The sequence below is a fragment of the Loxodonta africana genome, chromosome 6, assembly GCF_030014295.1.
Source record: "Loxodonta africana isolate mLoxAfr1 chromosome 6, mLoxAfr1.hap2, whole genome shotgun sequence".
Lineage (NCBI taxonomy): Eukaryota > Metazoa > Chordata > Mammalia > Proboscidea > Elephantidae > Loxodonta > Loxodonta africana.
The window spans coordinates 31318246-31338210 of NC_087347.1; the positions used below are offsets into that span (position 1 = coordinate 31318246).

Below are 19965 nucleotides of genomic sequence, written 5' to 3' on the forward strand. Positions count from 1 at the left end.
GTACAACCCTGAGTCAGGATTTGTGTAATAGAGTGGGTTCCCATTAGTGGTGAAATTCCACTAGAGAATTGTAAAGGTCATGCCACATGAAGTTCACCATGGCAGAATTGTGTGACAAAAGGATGATGTGAAAAGCTAATAGGCCATTTGACTGCTACTCTCTGGCTTATTTGGGGGAATTGCACTGCAATGAAAACATCAAAGGGAATAATTGATTTACTGCAGTTTTAGCTGGAGCTTAATATTAAGAGACGCAGGAGTCTTTCTGGTAATATTAGAAGGTAGCACTGTGTAGTTTGGTGGGCTAAAGGTTTTCTGAGTTTTCAAAGTTTTCTTGACACTAACGTTAGTTTCTTTATTAGTTTCCTATTTTTTTTTTTTTAATTGCTTAGCAGCTTAAAACAACACAAATTTATTACCTTACATTTCCAGAGGTCAGAAGTCAAAAATTGGACTCTGGCCTAAAATCATGGTGTCAGTAGGGCCGCGTTCCTTCTAGAGGCTCTAAGGGAGAATCCATTTGCTTACCTTTTTCTAGTGTCTAGAGGCCATCTTCAAAGCCATCAGCATATCACCTTCTAGTCTCTCTCTTCCTTCTTTGTTTTTCTTCTGGTCAACTTTTGTATTTCCCCTTCCCTTTTGTTTCTTTTTTTCCTTTGTGCAGATCTGTATTTAAGTTATTTGGATTAAATATCTATTTATTATGTTCATTACTAATACAGTAGTTCGTACTTTGCCATTTTGCCCTTACCATTTTTTTGCTTTTCCTTTTTCTCTTTAAAATGAAAACAGACCTGTAGTCATATTCTTCTTACCTGATTTTCAGGTTTGTGGGGAAATTAAGGCCTTACTTCTTTTACCTTTAAGTTTGATAATTCCCTCATAGTTTCTCAACCTACCTTTTTTGAATTTTTGAGAATTTATTATCTACATATTCTCCAAAATGGAGAAAACTAGTGTTTTTATACCAAACCTGATTATGGGAAGATTTCCATTTCATAGCTTGACTATTGTCTTAACTTGTGTGTATAATATTCTGTAAAGCAAATGCTAAGATTACAGAAATCTTTACTATTATGGTTCATGCTTTCTGTGATTTTAATTATTGGGAAAGTCTGCATATTTGGCTATACCACTTGTTTTTGGTGTTTAAATAGGAAAAAACTACTGTGTGCACAGGAGAAATAATTTAGCTATTATGTTAAATTTTTAGAAGACTAAAAATATTTCCTAATATCAGGAAGATTGGCTGCAAGCATAAATGCTTTGATTTCAAAAGAAGACATACACACTGTAGAAAAATATTCATATGTAGTCAAAAAGAAGTCAATAAAATTAATGTGAAATACACTACCAAAAAAAATTTTTTTTTTTTACACTACCCAGAAAAAAAAATTTCAATAAAATTTTGGTGGTGTATCCTTCTATATTTTTAAATATACATATTTTTGTAAGTTTGGGTTATTCTATACTGATGTTTTCTGCCCTACTCTTTTTAAATTAACAGCATTTTATAAACATTTTTAGCATATTAACAAATAAACAATGACAGCATTTTTATTGCTGCAATATATGTCCTCATATAGATATACAGATTTATTTCCTAAATTATGTAGGCAACATCCTTGCAGCTACCCATATGTCCTTAGGATAAATTCCAGGAAGCGGGATTGGTGGGGCAATAGGCCTCTAAAACCTTTTAAAACAAATTAGCAAATTAAAAAAAATCCGGTTAAACAAAAGACCGTCCAAGCTAGCTCCTAAAAAAAAAAAAAAACTCAGTGACAAATGTTAGCTGCAGTGGCAGGACATGTTTGAGGACCTATCAGTAACACGCCAGAAGGTAATTTCGCATAATGGAGTTACTGTACTTCTTTCTTTTCCCAGGACAGATATGCCATAGTGATGTGATTATTTGTTTTTTAATTTCAGGTTACCTTGCACCTCGAAATCTTCCTAGTACTGGCTTCTTCCCGTTCCTGCAAACCCTACTCTGTGACACAGACTCTAAATGCAAAAATACGCCCTATGGGCCACAAGATCTGCTTCGGAGGAAAGGAATCGATGCCACAGTTTTTAAAGACAAGTAGGGGCATTTCCTCAATGTGGTCCATTTTTTTGAGAGATCAAATTTTGTTTCCTTATGAGATAGCTCGTAAGCCATGTAAAGCTAGATGTACAATTTTATTTTCTGTGTTTACAGGTGTGGTGAATATAAAAATGAGTGAGCAAGATGGGAACAAACTGGAACTATGCTTACGTGGAATTAAGCATAATCTACTTACTGAAACTTTGCTTTTTAAGATAGGTGGCCAAGGCAGTGCTCCTTTATATCCCTCAAAGATTCTCTATTCCATCTCAAATTGACCTCAAATTACCCTCAAATAGCCCTAAGACTCAACTGTGATCATAAAATTTAGGGCAGTGTCAAGGTATATATAATCTCCCGGAAAAAGACATATTTATATTACTTTATGTGGTGATTCCAGACATGATAAAACTAGGAAATGCAATAAGGAAATTCAGAAACTAGAAATTAAAAATACACCTTCTCCTCACTTAATGACTGTCTTATTATTCATCATATTGCATTTATAACAATAGTTAAAATCTACTATGTGACTGTTTTGCACATTAATGTCATATGTCTGGCCATAATGAACACTGAGGCACCAGGCAAGGCTAATGCTGCCTATGATGATTAAGGATATGTGTCAACTTGGCTGGGCCAAGATTCTCAGTGGTTTGGCAGTTATGTAATGCCATAATTCATCAGTTATGCAATGATGTAATTTGACAGTTATGTAATGATGTGGTCATCCTCCATTTTGTGATCTGATGTAATCATCCTTCATTTTTGCATAAAGATTTTCACACAATGAGCTGGTCTTTGGAATATAATCATGTCGATAAGTGATGAGTGGGTGTAATAAAGTTGAAAATATGCATAATTGAACAAAAGCCTTTAAATGAGGTTATTGTTTGTCCTGTTTTATGGCATGAGAAGCAGCTGAAAAATAAAGATAAAGAAATGGGATCATTTACAACTTGGTCACTTGGAACCTCAAGTTTTGGTCCTGGGATTCTAAATCTCAAGAGATTTCCAGGAACCTACCTGTCTGTAGACAAGAAAACAATCGATCAATCTTGAATCAACTATGAGTTAATTTTCTTAAAATTTTTTTTAAATGGCTCTTAGGAAAAGAGCATATTTATCTATAATCAGATATTTTTTGTTCCCACATTTCCGTCATAAAATATTTAGCATGTAGCACCATTTCTCCTTTAACACAGTCCTCATGATTTTGGTCATCAAATAAAATCAGTGATACTCTAAAAGAAAGCAGCTGAAAGCTCTTTGGTATAACATGTAAATATGTCAAGAATTGTTATAGGAAAAAATTTGGGATACCCATAATTGTTGGGTTGCGAATTTGCACTGGTTTTGTTATTTTAATAAGGTAACTGGGCTTGGTGCTTAAAATAACCTGATGTTCATTCATTCACTTACTAGTATATTGAAGAAATAATAGCTGAGAAACTTCCATGTGTAGGTACTGTGACACAGAGGTGAATAAGACAAATTCTTCTTTTGCTACTTTCATTCTAACAGAAGAATAAGAAATAAATGAGTAATCAAATAAACATTATGGATGATGGTAAATGTGATAGTGAGGAAAAAAAAGCAGGCTAAGAGATAGAACTTGAAAGGGAGGAATTGGAGCAACATTTTTGATAGGATGGGGAGAGAAGGCCTCTGTTAGGAGGTGACATCTGGGTAGGGCCCAACAAAAAGGACAGGGAGAAACTGGAAACAAAATGTGAACACCTGGAGGAAAGTGTTCTAGGCAAAGAAACAGCAAGCGATACTATCTTAGTTACCTAGTGCTGCTGTAACACAAACACCACAAGTTGGTAGCTTTGAAGAACAGAAATTTACTTTCTCTCTGTTCTGATGACTAAAAGTCCAAATCAGGGTTTGACCTGGTTGATTCCTTCTTTGTTGGTAGCCTGAGCATTCCCTGGTTCCTTGTGTTGTAGAGAATCCTTACAGGACCTCTGACTTCCCCTATATGTCCTTGTCTCTGTGTCTAATCTGCTCCTTTTGCAACTCAGAAGTGATCAAGTTTAAGACACACCTTACGTTGGTAAGACCTCATTTACATAACACTAGATTGCATCATGCAAGGTCATTACACTACACCCACAGGTATACAGGTTAGGATTCCAATACATATTTGGGGGGAGACACAATTCAGTCTATAACAGATGCTGAAAACAAGGTTCTCTTCAAATTTAAATAGGAAAAGCTCTTTCACCTGGGGTAATCACGCAAATCTTCATGAAGAGGTTGTACTTGAGATGGATATTCTGCGAACCAAGTGTTAGTGGAGATAAAGGAATAATTTATATCCATCATTTGCAAATTGTATTACAGTTCTACCTGGGGCACTCTTCTTTAGTACTTTTTTTTTCCATAAAGAACTATGGATGAGCAAAATAGTTAACAATATCTGGCGGCATAGTTGTTAAGTGCTATGGCTGCTAACCAAAAGGTTGGCAGTTCGAATCCACCAAGTATTCCTTGGAAACTCTATGGGGCAGTTCTACTCTGTCCTATAGAGTCATTATGAGTCAGAGTCGACTCGACAGCAGTGGGTTTGGTTTTTTGTAAGAAATATGTAAGTATACCTTCTCAAAAGGAGCATTTTTTTATACCTTCTCAAAAGGAGCATTTTTTTTTTTCTATCTAATGTAATAGTGAAACAAAGTGATGGATTTACCTGAGATGAGAAGTTGAGTTAGTTTGGGAACTAGGATCAAACTCCAGATTATTTTATCCTCTGTTGAGCATTCTCTAGATAACTGATCACGTTTGCTTTTCTTAGTTTCATTCTAACCTCCAGGTCGTTTGTCTAACCTCCAGGTCCTTTGTCTAGCTCAAGCTTTCCGTGGCTGTATTTTCTCTAAACGATGCTGTAATTGGAACTTAATTTAGAAAATTATGTACAATAATAAAATTGCATTAATGATATTCCCCACCATGCTATTAACTTTTATGCTTTATATAGCCACGCAGTGAAGCTGAGGCATGGCTACTGAGTAAACGATTCCTCCAAATGACTTCTCTTTGGTAAAAGGAGATTCACCAGCACAGCCCCATCAAGCAACCAACAGCCATTCATTTCTGTTTTGTAAGTGAGGAAAGAAATGCCACCTTTGGCATCATCAAAATAGGCTCACCATGTTTATTTTAGTAGAACAGTCTTCTGAAAGTCAAGATCACACTGCAGTCACTACTTGCTGGCTGTCTGCCAAGTGTTTTGATGTGGTTTTTTTTTTTTTTTTTTTTGCATTGGCACCAGCCTGCTGTTATTAAATTCATACTTCTCTAGGCATTAGCTTCAGGAGGAGATGCTTTAAAAAAAAAATCCAACATTGCACTTAGCATCAACTCTAAATACCTGTCTGAAGAAAAGAAAAGATTATATTTACAACTTTCTAGCTCATTTGCACAAAGGATGATCCAACATCACAGGACTTACCTTTGATGTCCTTCATTCTTGCACTGCTTCTAAGAATACACCAGAACAGTGGGAGCCGCTGCCTCTGCCATTGCTCACACAGTTGGTAAAGGGCGAAGATCATCTCCCAGAGCTTACTGGGTCATTATTTGGGAAGGTGGTTCAGCATTCCTGCAGGTCCAGTGGGAGAATTGCCTTTATGGATTTGCTCCCAATTTCTGTCATGCTGACATTCATCCATGACCCATGGATTCCAAACTCATACCTCAGTCCTATTCACGGCTCCTACAGAGCTTGAAACATAGCTGATCAGATTTTATTCAGGGATACCTTTAAAGCATCAAGGCTTTTGCTTAGTTTTGAAAAATAAGGATGAGTTTTAAAACTGACCTAGAGATATTATAGGTGATGTAAGGCAAGTGGAAGTAGAAAAGGAAATGGACTTTATTTGACTATAAAGATGAAATAGGGCAGATAGGTCTCGTATTGTATAAATTTCAGAGTAATTTATAACCATGGAGTAGCCATTTTATCTAGGATTAGGTAAAAAGAAAGGTTAAAATTTCATTTATCAAAAAACAAAGTTGAAGAATGTCTTAACTGCCATGAAGGCAAAATTGTTAATTCATTCAGTAAGCATGTATTGAATATGCACAGCCTGCTGGAGACTACATAAGTCCTTGTAGATACCAAGATTCCCTGCCCTATACAAACTAGTGATCTAGTGGCAGTGGGATAGAGAAAAGTAAACAAATTATTATATAGTATGGCAAATGTGATGCATATCTGTTCAGATCTCATTGTGCCCAGAATATTAGACCGCAAATGGTTAATAGTTACATAGGCACCATAAGACATGGCTTCTGCCTAAGGAATATGGATCTTACTGTTGGATGTTATTATTGGAATACAGGTTGTTTGAATGGGGAAATGTCAGCAGAGTTCACTCAGGGGCCTTTAAGTGTAAGGTCATTAAGGACAGATATGGTGGTGACAGCTACCAGACTAGAAGAAGGTATATTTGAGATGGACCTTGAAGAAAGAATCCCAGGATTTCATGAAAGAGAACTAGATTGAGGCCCTTGCATAGTTGGCATACAGGAATAGGCAGTTAGCTTTGCTACTGACTGTGATGGAGAGATTACAAATTTCCTTGTAGTGCTGCCAAGTTAATCTGCTTGCTTTAGGGCTGGGTAGAACTTAATGTGTACAGTGCCATCCTCAGCCTCCTCTCCCATATTCTGTATGTCTGTAGCACACAGCTATCCGTTAAAACGTTTCCTCATCTGCCCATCAAACTACCTTTAAATTATACTTCTAGAAATATATTAGTTCGGGTATATATTACATCTTCAAAAGCCTTCAGACAGGACAACATATCCAGGTATTTCTAAATCTTGACATCTGAGCTGATGTAGATTGTTGGATTGATAACTGGGCTACCAGTAAATGTCTGGATATGGGACAGAAGAAGGGTGTGTTTTGAACATGGGCAGGCAGGGATTATATTTGAAGGGATTACATTGATGATCCCTGAGGAACGAAGGTCAGGTTGAAATACAAGAAAAAAATTAAAATGTTTCTATGAATGGCTTATTGTTGGGGCTAACTAGAAAGAACAGACTGCATCAAATTACTGAGGGGGCCTCAGTGACCATTAAAAAAAAAAATTCATTACAGCATCATTATTTGTAGTTCAAAGTCAACAATGAGTGCTGTTTGGAACTGGGATCAGAGATGGGCCTAGAGCTTTCTCACATCTTTCCAGGCATCCTACCTACCCATATAACTGTAATTCTGGAAGGGAGGGGAAAGTTTTTTTGAAGTTGAACTAAACCTAAGAGACAAAAAGAAATGTCAGAGTTTTCTTTCCGGGATTTGCCATATGTCTCTTGCCTGGTAGAAATTCCTTTTATAGGCAGAATTTACCACAGCACACGCAGACACCACCTACACAGGTAGTCTTTCCTGCTCACAGGAAATACAAAGACACCAACATAAGTGCATAATTCTCTCGTTACTATGATATCTATAAATTTGGCACTTCCCAAATGTAACTGTTGGTAGATCTGTCTGACAGAAAGTAAAATCTACTTCAGGCCTAGTATTCCTCCCAGTATAATGGAATTCTTAAATCTAAGGTGTTTCTCTTACTGGATTCAACTCCAAAATAGAGCCCTATAAACGCCACTGAGGCAGAATCTATGTCTTTGTTTTCTTAGAGGAGAGGCCCTTAGCCATCTTCATGGGTCTATAATGCATCTAGGGCCAATAAAAGTTAGTTAAATAATGCCAGGGATAATTTGGTGATTTGATTCAGGCTTTCTTGGATCACTCCAAGGGTTGAATTTTCTGGAATCATTTCAGCCTAAATGCTAAATTCAGAAGGCATCTAAGTTTTGACTAATGTTTGCGTATATGAAGAAAGGAGTTTATGAATAGAATTTTCAGTCTCCTGAGTTGGTCCTGAGACCCTGGTGGCACAGTGGTTAAGAGCTCGGCTGCTAACCAAAATGTCAGTAATTCAAATTCACTGGCCGCTACTTGGAAACCCTGTGGGGCAGTTCTATTCTGTCCTATAGAGTCTTTGTGAGCCAGAGTCAACTTGACAGCCACGGGTTTGGTTTGGTTTTTTTTGGAGTTGGTTCTCGGTTGTATAAATTGGGATGAGTTATCATTAAATAACTCCACATATCTATGATAAGCTAATATAGGGTTTCTCAGCCTTGGTATTGTTGGTACTTGGGGCTGGATAATTCTTGGTTATGGGGGCTGTCCTGTGCATTGTAGGATGTTTAGCAGCATCCCTGGCCTCTACCCACTAGATGCCAGATGCCACTTCCCCTGCTCGTGACAATCATATGTGTCTCCAGCTATTGCCAAATGTCCCTGGTGGGGGGTGGCATAATAGCCCCTATATGAGAACCATTGGTCTAGTGAAAGGATGAAGGAAAAAAATTAATGTAATGAGAGGCTGGGATTAAGGCTGTAATTCTAAGGAGCTTGCTCTATAAAAAAAACAAATGATAACTGTAGGCGTTGCTGGCCTGTGTCCCCATAATCCCCTTAGCTCTTACCATTAATGTGTTAATGTATTGTAATTACTTGGTTTTTTTGTTTGTTTGTTTTGACTTGCCCACTATATTACATTTAACTTTCATATTTACTATGAAAAGTCTAGCCCCCAAAATAACATATAGTGTAAATTTAATACATACAGGCAAATGAAGGAATGAATAAATACAGTAGGTTCAGTGTAAGATCATACCAGTGGTTTGTGGAGCCATCCTTGGTGCTTCGTCTTTCAAGGATCTTTGCAGAACCAGGTATGCAACAAAAGAGAACCAAACCAAAACCCACTGCTGTCGAGATGATTCTGACTCATAGCAATCCTGTAGGGCAGAGTAGAACCGCCCTGTAGAGCTTCCAAGGAGGGACTGGTGGATTTGAACTCCCGACCTTTTGGTTAGCAGCTGTAACACTTAACCACTACATCACCAGAGTTTCCCAAAGAAGAACAGGCAGGTCTATTTAGAAAAAGATGCTCCCTTAGCTATCAGTGGTTCTGAACGATATTCTTTGTTATCAACTATTCAGTGTTTGCCATGTGCTAAATGTCCTACCATCTGCCAAAACAATGCTCTGTAAACTTCCTAGGCTTATAGTCTAGAAAGGGTGAAATTGATCATTATTACAAACAAAAATTTCCTCTCATAAACAGGTAAAGAAATTAAATAAGCCCATAAAATGAAGGAGGGGTTGCAGAACCACAGGTGAGGTCCTTTATCTTATTCTACCTTACCAGTCTGTAGGTTCCAGATCTAGAAAATAATGGGGGTATCCAGAGTTCTTGAAGTTTCTAGTATTCTAGAGGGATTACAGCTGGAGCACAGATGGCTGCGTATGAGCTCCAGCTCCATATTGATGGTGAAGGCTGAGTCTTCGCATCGTCTTTTTTTGAGCGTACTTTGACCAAGAGCTAATAATAATGGTGAATGCCTGTGGTGACAGGGGCCGGACAGGACCGATACAGACATTTCATATAATACAATAGCCTTGCAAGGTAGATATTGTCATTCCCAATTTGTGGATGAGGGAGCCAGTTGCTAAGTTCTTTTAGGAAGAGGCAGACTCAGGATTCCAAAGGCATCTTCAAACTCCAAAGCTCTTTCTGCCACACTCCAGCAATACCTTCTCTTTGATTCAATCAGCAGTAAGATCTTATGGTGCAGTACAGTGTTAGGTGTTAGGGATATAAGGATGAGTGAGACATGGTACCTGTTCTCAAGGATGGCACAGGCTGGAAGGGTGAAGTGGCAGGAATAAGTATACAAACAAACATAATGTATGTGATAAATGACAGAATATTTATGTACAAAGTGCCTAAATTGTGTGAAATAATGAAAAGGCCGCAGTTTTGCACCCATAGCTATACGAAACATCTAGTACTTTATCTATAAGCATAATCATTCCAGTGGCATCACTAGGGTTAGTGTTACCCAGTGAGGTAGCTCATGGTGTCACCCCCCATGCTAATTACCACAGTATTGTAGCTAAACAGCCAGAAATTTTGACAAAGTCTGTGACTATAAAAACGCCACCACAACAAAAATAACAGTGCCTGCTTGTAGCGTGTGCAAATGAAACCACACGATTTGAGGTGTCTTTGTAATCGGGTAATAATGACAGCTCTGACCAGAGTGCATTAGAAGGTTCAAAAAGTAAATTAACATAGAGTTTTAGCCTTGTAGGTATATTGATACATGTAGGCTGGGCTTATGAAAACAAAAATTCTGCTGTTTTAACTAACTACGGGGATTTTGTTTTTTTATAAAAAGTAACAAATTTCTGCCGAAACACTGCACAAAAATTTTAAAGACAGTCATTTTGGTGTTGCCCCCTCTGACAGTGTCACCTGGTGTGGTCTGCACAACCTGCATCCCCCTAGTGAGGCCACAAATTATACATCTTAGAAAGTTCAAAGAATACCATTAACTCAGTAAGCCTAGCTGCCGTACTAAGGCTCTCCTTTAGAAATTTAATAAGAGGGTCATAGAATTAATTACCTTTGAAGTTACCCTAGCTTTCATTCATCTTTTTACCCACAATACTCTCTGCTGTACGTTTATTTTGTGATTTCTATTTTAAGAGTTTTAATAGAACAGTTTGGGCAAAGACTACTGCCTCACATAAACCAAAAAAAAACCAAAACAAAACCCAGCCCTGTCGAGTTGATTCCGACTTGTAGTGACCCTATAAGACAGGGTAGAACTGCCCCATACAGTTTTCAAGGAGCGCCTGGCGGATTCGAACTGCCGACACTTTGGTTAGAAGCTGTAGCACTTAACCACTACGCCACCAGGGTTTCCCTGCCTCACATATTAAATGCTAAATAATGTGATAAAATTGGGGAAAATTTGTAGGCAGAGAAGCAGTAAAACACACGGTAGCCCTGCTCTCATTACCCCCACAGAAAGGTATGCTGAGACCACAGACAAGGAGATGGACTCCTCGCTCTTGTGACAGGCGACCCTGTAACCATGGGTCAAGGAAAGGTCCTGTTAGAAAGGGGGCCTCCAAAGTTCCTTGTCTGCAAGCAGCAAATTTGCTATTGAGCAAACTCTAACCTGCTGAGCCAGCTATTTGCTAAACTGCTAAACTGAGAAGCAAATGAGCTTGTTTTTGCTTGGTGTTTAAAGAACGTTTGCCGGTGTGGCTTGGGAACATGGGCAAGGCGTCCTCTGTGGAATAGATACGGCTTTTGCTTCTCCACCCTATCTTAGCTTCCTTTCGCCTTGTCTTCCTTATTCCGCTCCCCCCCCCCACTCCCATTTATTATCCAGTCTCTGTCTTGCTCCTTCTTTGCTCATTTTGATCTATGTCATCCTTCCTCTGGTTTTTGTCCCTGTCCTTATTTCTTAAAAATTTTATGAAGGTACTTTTTCCCTTTATTTGCAACGGATGTTGATAATTCAGTAGTCTTCCTTAGAGCATTTCGAGCTGAACAAAAAAGCATTGAGAAAAAGAAAAGTAAGCCTGGCTTTCTTCAACTTTTTAGAACTTCTGTTTGAGAGCAGGGATGAGGTTCAGGTCAGTTCTTATTTTTATCAGAACAGTTCTCTCATCCAAATAGTCAGCATGCAGAACGTAAAAGGATTTAGGGGAATATAGTCATGGTCATGAATAATTCAAATATGCATTAAGAATGCAGAGCTTTGGTAACAGCCAGTACATTTTATGGAGAATATTGGAAAAACACTAGGGAGTGAAAACAAACATCACCTCTCCTTATCATTTTTATAAAAATGATGTATGCACGTACACACACGTACACACGCACGTGCACACAAAAATCCTTAGATTTTCTCCTATTATAAATCACAAAGCACCCTGGAACTAAGATGTAGATCTTTTCTCTAAAGAAGCAGTCAAATTTAAGCACAGAAAAAAAAAATTTTTTTTTTTCTTTTTAGTCAGCAGAATTTCTTGTTTTTCCAGTATTACCTTTCTATTTCCATCTTTTCGTGCCTTTGTAACTCTCACAAATGACTGAACAAGATTGATCATCTTTTAGGAATCCTGAAAAATATTCAAACTTAGGCACTTGGACTGATTTCCATTTTGAAACATATGCATTTTAGTTTAGGTACTTTCTTTTAGGTACATCCGGTTTTCAAGAAAACAGGAATTTCTTCATTTGCACAATAACTAATTAAAAGGGGAGTAACTTAAAAATTAAAAAAAGAGGGCTACCAAATTGTGGAAAGGTCCAATTGTGTCTCCTTCCGAAAGACGGGGTGATCACATTACACAAGGATTCCTGGCACCCCAATGCTATCATTACCACTTTGACATATTGGGTACACCTGAAAATCTGCTTCTATGCACCTGTGATGACCCCCTCCAAAGTTCTTGGCACAGCCTAGATAGTCAATAAATATCTGCTCTTTATCTTTTCCTTTTAATTTATTTTACAAATATTCATCTTTTACAGTCATCAATATTCCATTTATGATTTAACCCACAAAACATATTTTTCGTTTCCTGTTGGCAAATAAGGAGACCTTTGTTTCGGTTTCCAAAGCACCTTTGGACTTTCATCTATTTGAGATCATCATCTTATGAAAGGAAGGAAATTGTCACAAATACTTTCAATATTTATCTTGAAAGCCTTTTTAAAATAGTTTTCTTTTGACAAGATTAAAGTAAAAATAACTATTTTAAAACTCATGCTGGACCATTTTTGCTGAAAAAAAATTTACCTTGTAGGAATCTTTGTGTATTCACTGGCATCTGGTTAGGTGAGCTCTTCCATTAAAATTTTAGAAAGTAGATAAAAAACTTGAAAGCCCTAGGAGAGCCCTGGAATCTGCTACGTAACACGTTGCTGTAACTAACTGAAATTAATGGGGGTGAAGTTACAGAGTTCTTGCTGTTTCTTCTCCAGTGAAATTCTGACAAAGTCACCCAGTCTGGAGGAGGACAGCAATTTATCACTCCAGAGAACTAAAGTTCCAGGAAGCGGGCACACATCAGCAGGTAAGTTATTCTCTTCTGTAGAGTTTAGAACAAGCCATTGGAACAGCCAGTGAAAATCTAATCTTTAAAAGGTTTATACTTTAAATTTCCAAACCAATGCCTAGCATATGCCTAAAAGACTGAAATGTTCCTATGGTTTCCTGAATGCAGTGGCACAATTACGCAAAGTTCTTAAGAATAATTAGAATTTACGTTCTTACTGAAATACTCCGTAGGCGCAAAGAATCTATATGGAACTAATATGTTGTTGAGAATTGCTCTCTTTTCTAGAACTGATTAAGGACTCTTTGTTGTGGTTTTTGTTAGCTCTTGTCAAGTTGGTCCTGTCTCTTAGTGACCCCGTGCACAATGGGAAGAAACTCTTGCGATCCATAAGGTTTTCTCTGATTTTCAGAAATAGATTGCCAGGCCTTTCTTCCTAGTTTACCTTAGTTTGGAAGTTCTGCTGAAACCTGTTCAGCCTCAGAGCAAAACACAATCCTCCACTGATAGATGGGTGGTGGCTGCACTTGAGATGGTTTGACCAGGAATCGAATCCAGATCTCCTGCATGAGAGGGCAGAACTCTGCCAGTGTTGTCTGCCATTAGATGGTGGTGCTGTGACTAGCAAGAACATGATAAAAAGTACTGATAGGAATCTCGGAAACTTATCCAGACTTTACATTTTACAGATGAGGAGTGTGAGGCACAACAACGTTAAGTGTTGGGTTTATGCTTGTAGTGTGAATTGGTAGCAGAACTGGGACTAGAATGACTGCCAGGCCAGTACTGTTTCTGCTACACTCTTCTTCCTCCCACTCAATGCTCAGTATCATAGTCATTTTGTACTAGCTTCACATCTAACCTAGTGACTTCAGACTTTAGTGTGCAGAAGGCCCTCCTGAGGAGCTCCTTAAAAATGCAGGCTCCTGAGCTCTACGCCCAAGTGATTTTGATCCAGATGTTCTTGAGAAACACTGATTAGAACCTAAAAATTGAGGTAAAGTGTTGAAACAGCAAGACTGTTTTGCATTCATTCAACAAATATTTATCGGATACCTGCTACCATCTAGGCACTGTTGTAGGTACTGGGGATATATTTGTGAACAAAGCAAGGGTTCTCGTTCTCATGGAGCTTACATGCTAGCATGTATGTTAGTACGTGGCTTGTGCTTTGGGGGAAAAAATAGTAGCATCTTCAAAAATGCCAGGAAATATCTAAGATTCTATGATATTACATAACATTCCAGTAGAGGCTGAGGAACCAAATGAGAAATGTTCTGTGTTAATGTAGTAGAATATGGTGGTGAATGGTTTTGAGGAGTTAACGATCAGTTGTGAATGATCTGTGGTTATTTGGCTGAGTAGGTTAAAATGGAGTAGAAATAAGGTCATGGTCTTGTGGTCCAGTAAGCTTTGCTCTGCTCAATAGCCACAGATTACGTTTCTCACAGTGGCCAGTCATGTCACAAATGTATTGCCTCGGTCCAAAAGAAATCAGATGGGAAGAATAAATTCTTAAGTCTTACGGGTGCTCAAAAAAAGCCCAGGCTCTACTTCTGACGATGGGTCACTGGTGGCTTTGAATATTAGGATTCTTTGCTGTGAGGAAAAGAAGGTACTTCTGTCTGAAATTGAAAAAAGTTAACATGCTGAGTTAGTGAACATCCATACATATGGATCTAGTCTTCTAGTGAATGGTTCAAATCCAGAAAATTCTGCCACATCACAAATAGTACTAGTTAAGACTACTGTGGGAATTACTTAATTAGGGTCTAATATAGTCCCGACTAATGCTTTGTCCCAGGTATATGATCTGAAATCTTATTCAGAAACCACTTTGGAGAGGAGAGAATTTATGATCCTAAGCAGATTTCAGCCTCCCAATTGAGTAATTAAAAAGAAAATCATTATCACCAGATGTGTGTTGGCAGATCCTCTGAGCAGATGTTGGACATGATGGATCTGTGGAGCTATTGAAGGCACCTCACATCCTCTAGGCCTGTACAGAAATGATTCCTTTTATTGGGCAATAATACTGGCGATGAAGTTTAATGACACAAACTGGAATGAAAGCAAAGGATATCTAAGGAATTGGAAAGAAACCAAGAGCAGACCAAAACCATCACAATTATATGTGAAAAGAAAAAGCCAGGGAATTTGCCATTTTTCCAGTATGAAACTTTCACAGAAGATGAATATTTGAGCACATACTTGCTGAGGGGTATATAAGGGCAAAAGTAATATATGGATTCTTATGTGATCCTGCCCTTTCTGTGTGTGTTTGGAATGCTAATCTGTTCTTTTTCTTATTACAGCCACAGTGTTTCCCATTCCGAGTCCTGATTTGGAAAGTACTGGAACATATACTTTCAATGGCAGTCAAGTGCTTGCACGGTTCCTTGATTTGGAAAAGGTAACTTCACATTGTTTTGTAATGGGCAGATAATAAAAAGCAGTTGAACAAAGACCTTATAGGTTAATAGGGAGATGCCCCCAAATTGTAAGAAATTTGGAACACCTTGCCAATATGAGTAATAACTCATGGAGATTATTTTTCATAGGAGTGCTTTAATAAAAAACCTTAATTCTGAGATATTTTGAATTCCTTAAGTTTGTAGGTATTTATTTACTTTTCTGCTGAATTCCTTAATCAAACTTAATATTTTCATTTAGTAAGACATAGGGTGGTGTTATGTGTGATCTTTTAGTTTTCTCAAGCTACAAACCTTCTGCTTCATCCACACTAATGCCTGTGGAAAATACCTCCCCAGAGTAAAAAAATCTCTATCTTTGGCATAGTTCAGAGATCTTACCTGTAGATTTCCTTCTGTTTACTAGTGAACATCCATTTTAAGATTTCCTGGGTTACAAGATAATAAACATAATTTCCATCAGAGGCATAAGTTAAATTTATGTGTTTGTGTGCACGTGTACATCCAGGAATTCTAAGAAATTGAATTTGAATGCCTTTAGGCAAAACGAACATTCTTCTGTTAACCACAATTTCATCTCTCCTTGTGTTGTTTCATCCAGCCAGATTTATACTTTTAAGTTACTTGTCTAGCCCCTCAGCACTTTGAAATAGAGAGACTGTATCTTCTTTCTCTGTCTCATTAAAGCCATTGCCTTGCCATCGAGTCAGTTCGGACTCACAGCGACCCTGTAGGACAGAGGGGAACTGCCGTGTGGGGTTTCCAAGGCTGTAATCTTTATGGAAGCAGACTGCCACATCTTTCTCCTTTGGAGTGGCTGGTGGTTCAAACTGCCGACTTTTCAGTTAGCAGCTGAGTGCTTAACCACTGCACCACCAGAGCTCCTTCGCTAATTACTATTCATCTCTATCTATCTAGGCACACGAACACAAGCATTTCTAACAATACGGCCATGTCTTTTGTAGTAGACATTTCTTCCATCTGAACCACAGGGAAAAGTCTCTCATCTTTAATCATTATTCCGGTGACCAACACACTGCTGGTCTGCTGGCTAGTATGTCTCTATTAGTTACCCTTGAAATAACATTCCGGATAATGAGGCATCTCAATAAACTGGTCTATGTAAATAAGCCAAAAAGGACAATACAAAACTAGATGCCCGAAAAAGGCACCATACTTATCAAGGCAGCTCTGCCAGTGTTGGCAAAAATGTAAGGTTTTCCCATTCAGTCAAGTCTCAATGTTGAAAGTCTAGTTTATATAATATTGGTGGTCCCTTTTTTTAAGGCACCCTGTGTGGAATAAGAAACCCTCCAATATGCCCAATTAATTCCAGTCTAAAGCCTCCCCAAATCAGGCCAGTATATAAACTAGGGGCAGTTATTCTATCCCATTCTAATGCTCACATATTGGTTCCTAGAAGCAGAGAGTCTTACACTGGACGAGATAAATTATTTGATATCCAGAATAGCAATGCTATTCTCAAAAACACCACTTTATTGTATTAAAACTCCCAAGTTCTCTTACTCATAGGAAATAAAATTTCAGAATTTTGTGATGCAGCACAGAGCCATATATCCAGTGATGATAAGTCAAAAATGAATGTTCTATGTATAGACACATATTTTTAGAGTAGTTGGAGCAGGGAAGGGATGTAAAAATTAGGATGACATATTGATGCCTGTGTCAGCACTCTGTCTCTGATTCCTCTTTCTTTCTCTTTATGGCTTTCTGCAACCCTTGCAAGAATGAGTAGAGAAATCATTTTGGAGTGAGTTTATGTATGACGTTAGGAAAGAGATATGAGTGAATCATTGGAAGACCTCACACTTATAGTATAACCTAGAATAAATGAGTCCTGCCTCCTACCTTATTCCATTACATTTAGAGGTTGAGTCTTTGGAAAGCAAAGTGTGAATTTTGTGGTGTAAACTGAGGGGGTGGACAAAGTTAACCTTCATCTCACAAGGTTATAAGAATTAATCATTAGGAGGGAGCCCATAAGCATTATAACTAATTTGGGTCTATAAATGCCTAAACTACTTAATAATGGGGAATGTGATCAATATTATAGCTGAAAATATTGCTGTACCTGTGACTGACCTGCAGTGTGAAATATGGGGGAATTATCATGATTCTATAATGAAAATGCTTTTTAATTATTGCTTTTGGTAACTATACTTACTTTAACACACACACACGCATACACATATATATGTTTTTCTTGTCTCTTTCTATGCATAAGACTTTAATGGAAGAATTATTTTGCAAATGAAAAATAGTCCATGTTTGGCTATTTTTCTAAATAAACACTGTTGGTCCTGAGAATACGTAGATCTCAGCCTCCTCCATTTTTGGAAGTCTTCCAAGAAAATCACAGCCAATCTCCCATGAAGCTTCACAAAAATTAGGATTGCCAAGTCTCTGCTGCTAAATGTCCAGGAGAAATGAACAGGATTTTTATGCTTGACGTTTTTTGTCAGAAAATATCTAGAACATTTAGGTTTTCTCATCAGAAACCACAAATGAGATCAGTTAAGCAAGTCTTGTATGAATCATTTAATTTATAACCATGACAAGAATTTACCACAGTAGCACTTTCTCTTGGCACCTTTTCGTGGGCAAACCCAATGTATTTTACTGTTAAAATATTTTAATATTTTATTAAATAGTTGTTATTTTAATAGTTGGTACAATGCAGGACCTTAAAATGGCTATTGTGAAGACAGGTCAGTTTAATTGAAGATTAGAATACTTCAGTATCTATATATATTAACATCATTATCCTATTTTTGTCATGCATTTTTTAGCTGTTAAAACAAAATTCAACTTCAGAAGATGTGCGAAGAGAACTCTGTGAGAGCTATCCAACATATATTGCTGATCATACCTTCTCCTGGACCACTCTAGGAAAAAATGTTTTTAACAAATTTTGCCTATCCAACATGTCCCTTTTAGAGTCTTCTCTCCAAGAACTAAGAAACCAGATCTCTCAGGTGAGTGTGGATGTTTTAATAATATGGCCAAATATATCTCATGAAACAATAGAAGGAAGTATATATATTGTTTCCATTCTTGCATCCATAAAGTGACTCAACGTGAATCAAAGAGCAAGTTCATGGTCCCCATGGATCAGGAAATGCTGATGGGAATATTTGCTCACCTTTGGCGTGGATTCCTGACATAGAGGAATTTGCACACCATGTCCTGTCCTAAGTAATGCCCACTTTTCAGTCTAATGTGCAAGACTGAAGCAATTTCAATGCTGAATGAAATATACTGCGTTACGGTTAACGTGGCTGCAGCAGTGGGCTCAAGCATAATGATTGTGAGGATAGCACAGGTCCAGGTAGTGTTTCTTCCTGTTGCGTATAGGATCACTGTGAGTGGGAACTGATTCAATGGCATCTAACAATAAACAGCAACAACATGGTTATTGTAGACACACCTTTGGAAATTCAATATGGCTTTGCTCTATGGTGAATGAAGACTCACTGTTTTCTTTGACATCATTCAGGATATAGTGTAAGCACAATAATTAAACTATCAGAGCCATATAACCACGAGCAGTTGGAATAATGTATAATCCATTTTTATTTTTCTCACTGACATCAAACTTAATTTGAAAAGCTGACTTCTGATGAAATAATATATCCCTCTCCCCAAAATATTATACATTAGAGCCAAGAACATTCTACTATGAGATGCCAGTGACCATTAATATATGCTAGTCTGAAACTACAATGGTGAAAATAAGACCCAGATGATCCAAATTTAACATTTAAAAAACCTCAAAACTCAAATAAAATGAAAAATCCCCAAAATATTAAGAATTCTCTTGAAAATTTATAGACAGGAATAAATAAAACATGTCCACTCCTAATATTTCCCCTTGATTCTCTAAATTTTATTGTCAGTGATTTTTATCAAGTACAGAATGCTTAAGTTACCTTTCAGTAATCTGAATTTTCTGAGTGAATTGGATTAGAGACACTTCTAATAACCCCAGTCAGACTGTAAGTGACTTAAAATCCTTTCTTAAGAAACTAGCAGTTGTGGAGAGTGGAAAGTGTGGTCAAGAATACATTGTTCAAACTCATAAATCTTAGCATGCAAGACCTTGAATTAAGACAGATCAAAAGCCTGTCTTTACTAGTATGAATGAGGGAATAAAGAAAATACTTTGTCTCTGAAGGTGTTGGCTGGATTTATGATCCAGAGGAAGATAAAAAGTCATAGTTTTTGCTTACCTTTTTTTTATATAGTATACCCAGTGCCGTTAACGTATAAAAAAAAATAGGGTATGATTATTACAAGGAGTAAGACAAAAAAAAATTATATTGCTTCATTCATTGTAAACCATTTACTATAACTGAAGTTCCTGGTACAGCAACAGAACTTTGGAAATTTTTGCGTGCACTAATATATGTAATTGTAGTACTAAGTGTTTTCATGGACATTCAAGAATATATTCACATAACGTGTAT

The 19965-nt window shown here is 37.5% G+C and overlaps 1 protein-coding gene across 1 annotated transcript in view; it reads left to right on the top strand.

Moving 5' to 3' along the window:
• The window catches only part of ABCA12 (ATP binding cassette subfamily A member 12), a 189640-nt gene that overhangs the window by 66807 nt on the left and 102868 nt on the right, over positions 1–19965 (top strand). Inside the window, exons 3-6 of the mRNA XM_003406079.3 lie at positions 1933–2086; positions 12973–13064; positions 15362–15459; positions 18289–18474. Of these exons, the coding sequence (XP_003406127.2) occupies positions 1933–2086; positions 12973–13064; positions 15362–15459; positions 18289–18474 (530 nt within the window). The remainder of the gene's footprint in view (positions 1–1932; positions 2087–12972; positions 13065–15361; positions 15460–18288; positions 18475–19965) is intronic.